The sequence below is a fragment of the Lemur catta genome, chromosome 10 (assembly GCF_020740605.2).
Source record: "Lemur catta isolate mLemCat1 chromosome 10, mLemCat1.pri, whole genome shotgun sequence".
Lineage (NCBI taxonomy): Eukaryota > Metazoa > Chordata > Mammalia > Primates > Lemuridae > Lemur > Lemur catta.
Genome location: NC_059137.1, coordinates 5,824,654 through 5,836,658, shown reverse-complemented (window position 1 = coordinate 5,836,658; position 12,005 = coordinate 5,824,654). Strand labels below are relative to the sequence as shown.

The window sequence follows — 12,005 nt, the reverse complement described above, 5'->3', positions numbered from 1 at the left end:
TGGCCACCCAGGGAATCCCGAAGTGCGTTTCCTGCCCTGAGGGTGGTAGTGTCACAGCCCCTGGCTTCTGGCTTTCCCTCCCTGAGGAGGTTTCCATGCCCTGGTCACCGCCCCCCCCAGCCCCTTGGAGACACTGTTTTCACACCTGCAAATCTAGATGTGCCCAGAATGGATCTGACACCTGCTTTTAAGTTCACTGTGTTCTGCAAACACTATTTTCTGTCATTTCTCATCTGTCCATCCCCCAATGGATGAGCAGGCAGTTGGGGTTTAGACACTGAAAGATTAAGCAGTTTTTCCAAAGTCCCAGAGCAAAGAATCAGCACACCTGGCCCCCGAGCACAGGCTGCCTCTGTCTGGGGGGCGAATGGAACAGTGGCCGGGCGGTGGAGGCTGTGCATATAGGGCTGTTTTTATTCTCCTGTCAAAGTTTTTTTAATTGTAAATATACAGAACATGAAATTATCATTTTAACCATTTTAATTGTGCAGTCCAGTGGCTTCAAGTGCATTCGCACTGTTGTGTACCCATCACCACCATCTATCTCTAGAACTTTTTTGTCATCCCAAACCGAAACTGTGTACCCAATGGACACCCCTCCCCCTTCCTCTCTCCCCCGCCCTGGGAACCACCGTTCTACCGTCTGTCTCCACGGACTTGCCTATGCTAGATGCCTCGGATAAGGGAATCACTCGATATTTGTCCTCCTGTCGGGCTTATTTGCTTAGCATGTTTTCAAGGTTCATCTGTGGTGTAGCATGCCTCAGAATTGTATTCCTTTTTTAAAAAATAGACTGGATTTTTAAGAGCAGTTTAAGTTTATAGTGAAATTGAGCAGAAGGTACAGAGATTTCCCATATACCCCCTGCCCACCCCACAGGCTCCCACACCAGAGCTCCCCAACACCCACCACCAGAGCGTTCCCTTTGTCAGTCAATGAACCTACACTGACACATCATTCTCCAGAGTCCCCAGTGCACATCAGGGCTCACTTGTACATTCTGTGGGTTTGGACAAGTGTGTAATGACACATATCCACCGTTATAGTGCCACGCAGAGCAGTGTCGCTGCCCCGAACATCCTCTGTGCTCGTCTGTTCACCCCCCTCCCCCAACCCCTGACAGCCACTCATCTCCTTACTGTCTGTGTAGTTCCACCTTCTCCAGAATGTCACACAGGTGGAGTCAATCTCCCTCCTTTCCAAGGCTGAATGATACTCCACTGTGTGTGTAGCCCACGGTTTGTGTATGGATTCATCGTGTGTGGACAGTGGCTGTTGTCAGTACTGCGCCATGAACGTTGGCTCATGAGGTTTGTTTATTTATAAAAGTGCCGCCTAGAATCCATCCCACCGCCACCCACCACGTCACCAACGAAGGGGTTCCGGCCTCCCTCCCCTGTGTCGCCTCAGGACTTCCCACCCCCACCATTACCTGGACCAAGGTAGGCAGAGCCTGTTGCCTTGGGGGAAACCGGAGAGGTGGGCCCAGCCTCGTGGGGAGCGGTGTGGGCTCTGACGATGTCACCTGCGCCTCTGCCCCAGGAAACCAACGCCCTGACCTCCAGGGGTCCCCGCTTCAATGTGAGTAAGGACGGCACCCTGGTCATCGCCCGGCCGTCTGCTCAGGACGCCGGGGCCTACGTCTGCACGGCCACCAACGCCGTGGGTTTCTCCAGCCAGGAGATGCGGCTTTCTGTCAACAGTGAGTGATGGCAGGCCCTGTCCTGGCAGAGGGTCTCGGTGGGCGTGGAGGCAGAGACTGGTTCCAACTCAGCCCTTTGGAGCCAGACGGGGAGAAGCCGGAACGTTAACAAGGCTGGAAAGACCAGGCCCTGCACTGGGTCTGCCCGCCTTGGCAGCCCCCTCGCCTGCCTCTGTCTGTCCCACACCCTCTGCTCTCCTTTCCATTTCTTGAATGGTCCCTCCTGCCTCAGGGCCTTTGCACGTGCAGTTGCTTCCGTCTGGAATGGTCTTCCCCTGCCTCTCGGCCCACCTGACTTTTTCCATCCATCAGATCCCAGTGGCCCCTGATGGCCCAGGCGGGGTCAAGTCACCTGTAAACCCTGCATAGCACCCATCATACTGTGGTCAGATAATTAATTACACGTTGAGCTTTGGGGTCCCAGTGTTCCTGCGGGCCCTGGGCACTGTGAGGACGGGGCGGGACCTGCGTCCTGTGCCGCTGTCTCCCTGCGGTCCCCATGAGGCCGGGCACTCAGTAGGTGATGTCCAGGCTGAGTGAGCAAATGCACAAGCCGGGCTTTTCTGTCACAGACTCTCATAGCCGACGCTGTTATAGTGAAAAAGGGGGGGCATTTCCTTTCTGAACTAATGGTGCATGGGTGAACACAGGAGGGCTAGGTGGGTTTAGATGTCCCCAGCTGGCCAGCGTGACCCATTTTGGCTCTCAGACATGGGCTGAGAGCCTTCCATTTGCGAGTGCTGGGCTAGGAATGGGGGACGGGACGAGGGGTACGATGCAAGGGGTCTTCAGTCTGATGTGAGGGGGGTGACACGTACAGAGTGTCATAAGTCCAGGACGGGGCTTCAGAGGGCCAGAGGGCTTGTCTGTGCGTCACCTGGTGGTTGACATCGTGGGAGCAAATGGGGTGATGGGGCGAGAAGAGGAGGAGCTCAGAACCTGCTGGAAGGTCCCTGGGGCCAGGTCCTCAGAGCAAGATGGGCTTCCAGAAGGAGGTGGTGGTGGAGAGGCAGAAGGGGAGGACTTAGCAGAAACCCTCGGGTGTGAGCCCTCGAGCCTGCTGGGCCTCTGGGGGTCCAGGTCACAGTGCCACCTCTGGGGGAGCCGTCCACGGCCCCTGCCCTGCTCACAGCCTGCTTGCTGCCCCACAGCCAAGCCCAGGATCCACGCGAACAAGTCTCATGAAGCAGACGTGCCTCTGAGAGTCACAGCAACAGCCGGTGAAGAGGTGACCCTGGATTGCGAGGCCCAGGGCTCCCCAGCCCCACTGGTCACTTGGATGAAGGACTCCCGCCCTGTGCCGCCTGTCACCAGCAGGTAACCCCAATCCTGTGGCCTCAAGGTGGCCAGTGACCCAGCAGGACACTCCCGGGGACGCTCATTGGCTTCCGCACACAGAGCTGTTGTCGGTGGGGTCCCCGAAGCCCTTGAGGGGCCCTGTGGAGGGGGTGCGGGAGCCCAGGGTGTGACGCTGCCTCTGAAATAACACGCACGGGGCGCCATGTGCAGGATCTCGCTTAACCCGCATAGCAGCCCTTGTTATCCGAACCGAACCGAGGACCCTGGGGCTCGGCCAGGTGGGTGAGCTGCTCACGGTCACCCGGCTAGAAAACAGCAAGGCCAGGGCTGGGACCGAGTCCCGACCATGACACGTGCCACCACCACGCCTGCTCTGAGGGCCAGGTGTCTGGCGGCTGGGCTTTCTGACTCAGGGGTTCCACGTCGGGATCCTGGGAGTGGGTGGACAGGGAAGAGGCTGGCCGGGCGTCCTTCAAAGCCAGGCCATGCCCCACCCCCCAGGAGGGGATGTGGGGATGCTGGTTCCAGCCGGCAGGAGGGCCCTTGACTGTGGTGGGGAGGGGGCTGTGGCTCAGGCTGGTGACATCAGCCCTGGCAAGATCTTTGAGATGTTCCAGACAGAGCAGCCTGCTCCGTAACACCCCCTCGACACCCACACACGTGTCTCTGCATCTCAGAACATCTGTTTGCTGAGCCCAGCCAAGCTTTGCAGCCGTGCACCCCTAAAGGCAGCCAGACAATGGGGACCTGGCCATGGCAGCGTTGCAGGCCCCTCCATGCCCTCCCTGTTGGCAATGCTGCTGCTCGATGTTGTGGGGTAGGGGGTGTGGGGTGTGGTGGGCCGGGGGAGCCTGCATCTCCCCCAGAAAGCCTGCTCGTAGCTCCCCGGCTGGGCGGTGGCCAGCGGCAGGTGGGATGCTTGTTTATTTATGGCTTGTTGCTGAATCGGGGAGCCACGTTCCTATTTGTTCACCCGTTAATAGATCAACTGGGAGCCGTAAATTTATTTGCAAGAGCCGCTTTCGCAATGGTAGGGTTTTGTTCCGTTCTTTCTCCCTTGCCCTCTTTGCTTCTTGCTGGCATGCACTGTTGTCCCCTGAGATGTGTGAGTTTTCGCAAGTCCATCTGAATGAAGAAGAAAGTATGTCTGGGAGCTGGGGTGGGGTTAAGTGCTCAGGCCCTGGAGTTCCTTGGAACTCCTGGTGTGGGTCCGCCAGTCCCTCCTTCGTCGTTTGACCTCGGGTGGCCACCGGTTCCTCCTGGGCCTGCTCCCCCGTCTGTGACGTGGACGTATCTACATCCTGCCCTTGCGGTGCTGGGATGGACGTGCAGAGCTTGGAGCGCGGCGAGTGCTGCGAGCCCACTCCTTTGATGTTACTGTCCTGCCGCTGCTGTTCACAAGCTGAGGCATCGTTTCCAGCTTTTAGAAAACTATCCTCATCTTGCCACATCTCTTATCTCATTTAATTCTCACCCACTTTTTAATATAAAAGCTTTATTGAGGTATAATTTACATACTGTATCATTCATTTATATGAAGTGTACAATTCAGTTGGGCAACTGTCACCGCAATTTCAGAACATTTTCATCACCCAAAGAACACATCCACTGGCAGCCACCCCCATTCATGCCTGCCCTGGCCCTGCCCCGGCCCCCGCCAGCCCCAGCCCAGCCCTACCCTAGCCCCTGGCAACCGCTGAGGCGCTTTCCTCCTCTGGATTTCTCTACTCTGGACGTTTTATATGAAGGGAATCACATGTGGCCTTTGTGTCCAGCTTCTCTCCCCTAACAGTGTGCTCCAGGCTCACTGAGTTGCAGCGCCGACGGGCACTGCGTTCCTTTTCATGGCCAAATAGTGTTCCACCATGTGCACGGAGCACGTTGCGTTTATCCGCTGGCCAGTGGGTGGGCATGTGGTAGTTTCTACCTTCTGGTGACTATGAGTGACCTCGTTTCTGGTTGTACTTTAGACATCGTTCTCAGGCTCTGGGGCTCCCTACCCCAGGCTGACGGCGTTCCCACCCAGAGCAAAGCCCCGTCTCCCTCGGACACACGTGGCTCCTTTTTAGTCCCATGGTCACTCAGCCAGAAAACAGAGATTCAAAAAGCCCCATGGAAAACACACACTAGGACCTGCTGTCTGTCTGCTCCCCTCCTCCCGGCCCCCTCCTCCCCTCCCCTGTCCTCCTCCTCTTCCTTCTCCAAGGGAGCCCCAAGGCTGGGCCTCAAGGCTGCCATCGTGGAAGCCTGAGAACTTAGAGAACTATCTCCATGAGTGGCTGAGTTGTAGATGTTCATCCGCCTCCAGGATCCAGCTCGCTCCCCTCACCCCTCCTGCTCTCCTCAGTCCACCTTGCTCAGCTGCCTCCAGGACACAGCCCTGCGGTCACCCCATCCTCTGGCCTTGGGGAAGGACTGAGCCTGCTCCTGGTCATTCTGTGGCATAGTTGGGGTTGGGAGCTAGGAAGCACTGCGTCTCGGAGGCTCCTCCGCCTGCTTGGCTGGGGGGATCCTCTCCCACCAGCCACCCTGGAGCAAGGTAGGCTCAGTGGCACCATGCCCACTCCACTGAGGACACAGAAACACGGCAGTGGAGGGACTGCAGTTCTGACCATGCAACTCCCGGGGCTGGGCCTGGACACACACACAGATACTAGTGCCCACAGACAGGCACACAGACACATATACACACGTACACAGACATGCACACAGACACATATACATATGTACACAGACAGACACATACATAGACATGCACATAGACATATATACATGCAGACATGCACACACACATATACCCATGCACATAGACACACAGATGTGTACACACACACAGACATGCACACAGACACATATACATATGCACACAGACATGGATACAGACACATATACACACAGACATGGACAGACACATACACATGCAGATATGCACACACATGCACACAGACCATATATGCACACAGACGGGCACACACAGACCTATACACAGATATGTATACACATGTACACAGACATGCACACAGACATGTAGACGGACACAGGCATGCACAGACATGCACACAGACACACACACAGACGCACACCAGGCGTCTGGGCCGAGGTCAGGTGGGCTGCTACACTCTCTGGAGGGCCTGGGGAATATTCTGAACTCAGGTATCTTCGACCTCCAGAGTCAGAAAGTCCCAAGAGAAAGAGAGCACACTAGGGGCTTGAGAAGCCACGGAATTCTGAGCCTCCGCCCCGAGTCCCAGCCCCTCTGATTTGCTCGTGTCTGTGTAGACGCCGTGCAGAATCAAACCTCATGCATCTTATTTTCTGCCCTCACCACTGACTTCTTTTTTTCATTTACCCAATTTCTTGATTCATCCTGGCCCCATGTCACTTGCTTTTTATTTTAAAGGGCAAAATAACATTCCAGGGCTCTCGGCTCTCATCGTTGCTAAGTTGTTCTCTGTTTGGGGCACGTGTTCGTTGCCAGTTTTCGGCAGTGATAAATGGGCTGTCAGATCATCTTCACACAGACGCTCCTCTTTAACTCCCGGGGCAGCTCCTTGGGGGACAGTCCTGAAAGCCAGCGGCGAAGTCTGAGGGTGGGAACGGCCGTCAGGCACTCCTTATTCTGTGGGACTGCTGTTTTTGAAAAGAACACCCGAATTGCACGTTCAAAATTGAAGTCAACAGTATTGATTGAGCAACGGCACGTGCCCAGGACTGTGCCGGAGCCGTGGAGACAGCAGGCACGGGCTCCAGCGGTGTGTGAGATCGGGCGGCCAAAGACCTCAGGTCCCATCCCAGCTCCACCCCACCCGCTCAGTAGACCTGAGCGAGACTCTTGCCCTCTCTGGGCCTCAGTCTTCCCACCTGAGCAATGAGAGGGTTGGGCAAGCGATGACGGCCATGATTCAGCCTGGGGATGCTGGGGCGAGGCCGTGTCTCCAGGCAACACTGTTTGTTTGTGATTCTGCCGAGGAGATGAGACGGCTGTGAGTGCTCCTGGCTCCAGCTCTGGCTCCCGGAGGCAGCCGGCCAGGGTCCCATACCAGGCCAAATCCCAAATCCCAAATGGAGGCGGGGGCCGTGGGAGATGGAGCTGCTTCTGTCTCGTTATCCAGGTTTTCTTATTTTCATACTCCCACCACCCTTCTCTGCCCCTTCCCGAGGATGCTACAGGACAGGCGGCCCACCCACCCCCTCTCCTGGAGCAGGGACGCTGGCCCGGTTAACCCGAGGCAAGAGGTGAGGCCTGCAACTGGGACCTGGTGACCTGAGAGAAGAACTGCTTGCTGGCCGTGAGCCAGTGGCCTGCGTGGGGGCTCTGCCCTGGCAGCCCCTTGAAGCTCATGATGGTTCCTGGCCTGGTGGCTCTGAGGTCGGGTCTTGTCAGCCTATGGCCAGTGGCTCTTTCCAGAGAACGTTTAAGTTAACCAGCTTTCAGAGCCAAGCGTTTAGCTCATTGCGGCAGTGAGGAGACAGTGGCAAAGTGGGAGTGTCCAGTCTCGGTGTCCGGTGTCCCGACCTGCTGGGTGGCCGTGGGTACCAGGACCACATCTGCAGAGGCTCAGTCTCCTCCTCTGCAGAAGGGGCTGATGGTGGTGAGACCCGCCTGCCCCGCGGTCTGGCTGCTGGGGGTCTCAAGTGGGAATTTGCTTTGCCGCGCAGTGTACACGGGAAGCGCCCAGTGGTTGGCGGCTGCCGTGGCCATCAGCACCATTCCCTCCCGTTAGCCGCCCCGGCGCTGCTGGGCTTGCAGGGACGGCGCCTGCCCGCTCGCCCTCTCCCTCTCGCACGCTGCGCTTGCCCTTTGGTCCGCATCAGGCGCCTCTTGCTGAGTGTCTCCGGCTTGCCTGCTCCGCCTATGGCTTCCGGACAAGCCTGTGCGGTGCCGAGGAGGGAGGCCACAGGAAGGGGATGCAAGTCCGGTGGCCGTCCGTGGGGTGGGTGCCCTCCAGGCCCCAGGCTCAGAGCCCTCCCGCCCCGGCAGACACGGGCGTCTGTCGAGTGCCGCTGCCTGTGAGCTGTGTTGGGGAGGACCGGCCGTCCCGTGCACTGGGTGACTCGGGCGGGGGGGGGGGGGCGTTCATTCAACAGCTGCTGACCCCATTCGCTGGTGCTTTTAAACAGAGCGGGCAGCACCAGCGACACGGGTGGTGGCGGGAAGGACGGGGGTGCACGAGGGCAACCCACACTCTGAGCAGCCTGAGGACAGGTGTGTTTCCTCCACTGCAGCTGCCTCTGGCCCACCTCGACCCCAATATCTCTTTGTTGAATGAATGAGTGAGCAGTTAGCCGGAGCAGGCTCGATGTGGTGCAGGCAGGGGAAGGCTCCACGGGCGAGCTGGAGCCAGGGCTGCCTTGAAGGGGTCTAAGGAGGGCAGGAGCGGGGAGCAGAGACCAGTGTGAGTGATGGTGGGAAGGGAGTGGATGTGTGTGGATGGGGGACAGCTGGGATTTGCCATCAGATGTTTATTGAGCACCTCCTATGGGCCAGGACTTATGCTAAGGGCTGGGGACTTGCCGGAGACCTGGGCAACCCGGCTCCTCCCCTCACGGAGCCACTGCACAGTGGCAGGTAGTAACGGGTGTGATAAATCCGTGGGGAAGGCTCCCTGGGCCACAGAGGACGGCGGTTGCGGTGTGTGCTGGGGAGGCCACAGCCAGGTGCAGCCTGGGATTTGCATTTCCCAGAGCACTTTCTGTCACATGCACTTTGGTCCCTGTGGGCAGCCTCTGCCGTGGGACCGGCCATGGGTGGGCCCCTCGCGGATCCCCGCCGCTCTGACATCTGCGTGCGCCTCGCTGCCGATGGCGATGGCGAGGGCTCAAGCCAGATGGCTGTCATAAACAGGAAATTCCCCTCCAACCTCCCTGCGCTCTCATCTGGGCGCTGCGCGGAGCCATCTGGCTGCACACGCGGTGAAGCTGCTCCCGCTAATTGCGCCACACGCTCAGCAGCAGCCTGTTCCTTGGAGAGACGCATGTCCTCCTTGCTTCCTCCCCTCTCTCCCTGCCTCCCCGCAGAGCCTGTGGAATGTGGGGAGGGTGTGGGAGGACAGGCGGTGGCCCTGGCAGCCCCAGAGCCCACGGCTTTTCCTCCTCCCTGAGCCTCATGGGGCTCGGGCAGTGTCGTGAGAAAGGGTCGCTGTGTGCCAGGTCTGGGCCAGGTCCTGGGGATACCCGTGCAAGTGAGACGGACGGAGGTGTATCCTCTTGGAGCCACAGACAGGTGGTGACAAGTCAGCGTGGTGAGGGCGGGATGTACACGCTGCTGTGGGTGCCCCTGGGCCAGACCTGCCAGCCTGGGGCATTGAGGCAGCCTTCCTGGAGGAAGTGATGTCTCCATACTGAAAGAGGAGCAGGTGTTATCAGGTGAACCAGAAGGGGAGGTGTGTCCCAGGTGGGAACACAGCACTTGCAGAGGAGGGGCGGTGGGCTGGCCCTGGCCCCGGCCCCGAGGAGGAAGAGCAGCAGCCATGCCACTGTGCAGGGACACAGGTGTGTAGCTGGAGGTGGGGCTGGGGGCCGGCAGGCTGCGATGCCGTGTGGGTTTTGTCCAGGGAGCAGTGGGCAGCCACAGAGGTGTTGAGAACAGGGCAATGACCTGGCTGGTTTGGCATTTAGAACAGACACAGGCTCCACCGGGCAGGCACTGGGTCCTTTGGCCTCTGCAGGCCTCGGCTTGCCCATCTGTGAAATGGGTCTCCCTCCTCCGCCTCATCCTTTGAGATAGAGCAGGCTGCAGACTGTTTCTAGGGAGTGCCCCGGGGGCTGGTCATAAGAAAGACAAAGCCTACTTGTATTGTGGGGAATCTTTCTGCTTTTAGAAATGTTTTTGTTTTTCTTTTTCCCCTAGAAGCTCCCACTTCCTATCCTGTTGAGGGATTGGTAGGGAGGGGACGGAGGGGCTCTGTGGTCCCTAAAGTTCTCAGGGGACGTGGAAGGCAGCCTCTGAGATCATGGAGCCTGAAGCTGCCTTTTCAAACATGAAGAGATTGGGGTTCAGAGGTGTGGGCTGCCTTGCCTGTGGCTACAGTGTGTCGCAGCACAGTTGGACCTCGCACCCGGAACCTGTTCCCAGCCGGGCCTCCTTCCACTGACCCGGGTTGTCCCTGTTCGCTGGCCCAGGTGTTGCAGTGAAGTTGGGCAGGAAGCGTGGGCCAGTCCCGCGTGTGACTGAGGGGATAAGTTCCAGCTCAAACTGGTTTGGCCCTTGTTTGGTGGATGTTGACCCGTCGCCAGACAGTACATATCTGTGTCCTGCTGTCCCTCATTTCTTCCATGCTTTAAAGCCTGAGCCACCTGCTTGGGGCTGCCCGGCCGGTGGAGGCTGGGGGGCGAGAACCCAGACACCAGCTGGGGTCATACCGCACCGACTGCAGGGCTGTTCACGGAGCACTTGCTATGTCCCAGGCACTGCAGGCTTTGTGTGCGTGATGTCACCTCATCCTCGCTCTCTCCTGTGGTTCCACATGTGAACACGGAAGCTCAGGGAGAGGGAGTCCTTGTCCATGGCCAGCCTGTGAGAGGCAGAAGGATGGTTCTCGCCAGGCCACTGGCCGGGAAAGCCCCACGCCCATCTGCTCTGCCGTGCTGCTGCTCGGGGAAGGGGCACCTCCTCATGTCCCTGGCCAGTGTTCCCAAGTCGTGTCCCCACCTAGGGCTGTGGTAAAACCCCACTTCCCACCCCCTACTGAATCAGAGTTGCCGGTGGGGCCTGGGAATCTGCAGGATTCACACACAGCCAGGGGGTTCTGATGAGAACCCCGGCCCCACGTGTCGTGCGAGTCTGTGGGCCCAGGAAGCCTGCCCCGGTGCATGCGAGGCACACAGAGCAGCGTGCAGAGAGCTCTGCTGGTGAAAGAAAAGAAGAGAAGAGAAAAAGAAAGAAAGAAAGAGGAGGAAGGAGAGAAAGAAAGGTCTGAATGTTTGAATGTCCACTCAAAAAGGAGCAAATTAATAAATTGTGGTATGATCATGCAAGGGAATATTACACAACAGTGAAAAATGAACGACTTTGACCTACACACATATGCATGCTGCCATTTATATAAATGTTTTAAAACACGCGCAACAGTGCTGTGTGTTGTTTATGTGTGTGCTGGTCTCACCATGGAGACAGCTGACCCTTGCTGCGTGCCTTCTGCTGCAGATGCTGGGCTGCGAATTAGGTCATTGTGTTCTTCCGACAGCCCTGTGAGGGATAAGCACTACCGTTGGCTGTTTCCCAAAATCCAGAATGAGACAACTTAGGCACAGGAAGGTTGAGTGACTTGCCCAGCCTCGCACAGCAAGCGCACGGCAGAACAGTCTGGGCCCAGGCAGTCTAGCCTGGTGCCTGGGCTGTAGAGACCACCACCCAGTGTGTCATCCCCAACCTCAGAAACTTGTCCCAAGTGCCTGCCGGACACTCTGAGCTGCTAAATGGGGGGGGGTTATTGCCCCATTTTACAGATGGGGAGACAGGGACCCAGCAGGACAAGGCTAGAAGCCCAAATGGCACAAAGTGAACCCCTGACGATATTGACCTGTTTGATAACCATGTGCCCAGGACTTAGGAACATCTCACATGACACTTGTAGCTGCCTGGAAGTGGGGACTCCTCAGGATTCCACAGGGGCTCTGTGATCCCTGTTAGCAGAGGAGGACACTGGGGTTCAGCAGAAAGGAGAGTGGGGCCAGGACTGGAGCCCAGGCCTGCTGGGGTCTAGAGCCGAGCTCGTAGCCTCTAGTGAGCGTCCCCACCCCTGTGCGGGCCACTTGCTCTTGGGGCCAGTCGGGGCCAGTGGCCGCAGCTGCCCTTGCCGTTTTACGGGGGCAGGGGCTGTGTGGAGCCAGCACATATGGGCCGGTGACATCATGTCCGCAGCGGCCCCTTGGGGTCCAGCCCAGCTGCAGAAGCCTGGCTGGGGGTCCTGGATCCCTGTGAGATGGGGGTCAGGTGACTTTAGCAAGGTGGGCCAGACCGGGGAGGGCAATGATGCTTCCCGAGCTGCCTCCGGCGGCCCT

At 58.1% G+C, this 12,005-nt stretch overlaps 1 protein-coding gene across 1 annotated transcript in view; it reads left to right on the top strand.

The window, feature by feature from the left end:
- The window catches only part of HMCN2 (hemicentin 2), a 139,035-nt gene that overhangs the window by 48,294 nt on the left and 78,736 nt on the right, over positions 1–12,005 (top strand). Inside the window, 3 exon segments of the mRNA XM_045563742.1 lie at positions 1,331–1,443; positions 1,544–1,703; positions 2,855–3,020. Of these exon segments, the coding sequence (XP_045419698.1) occupies positions 1,331–1,443; positions 1,544–1,703; positions 2,855–3,020 (439 nt within the window).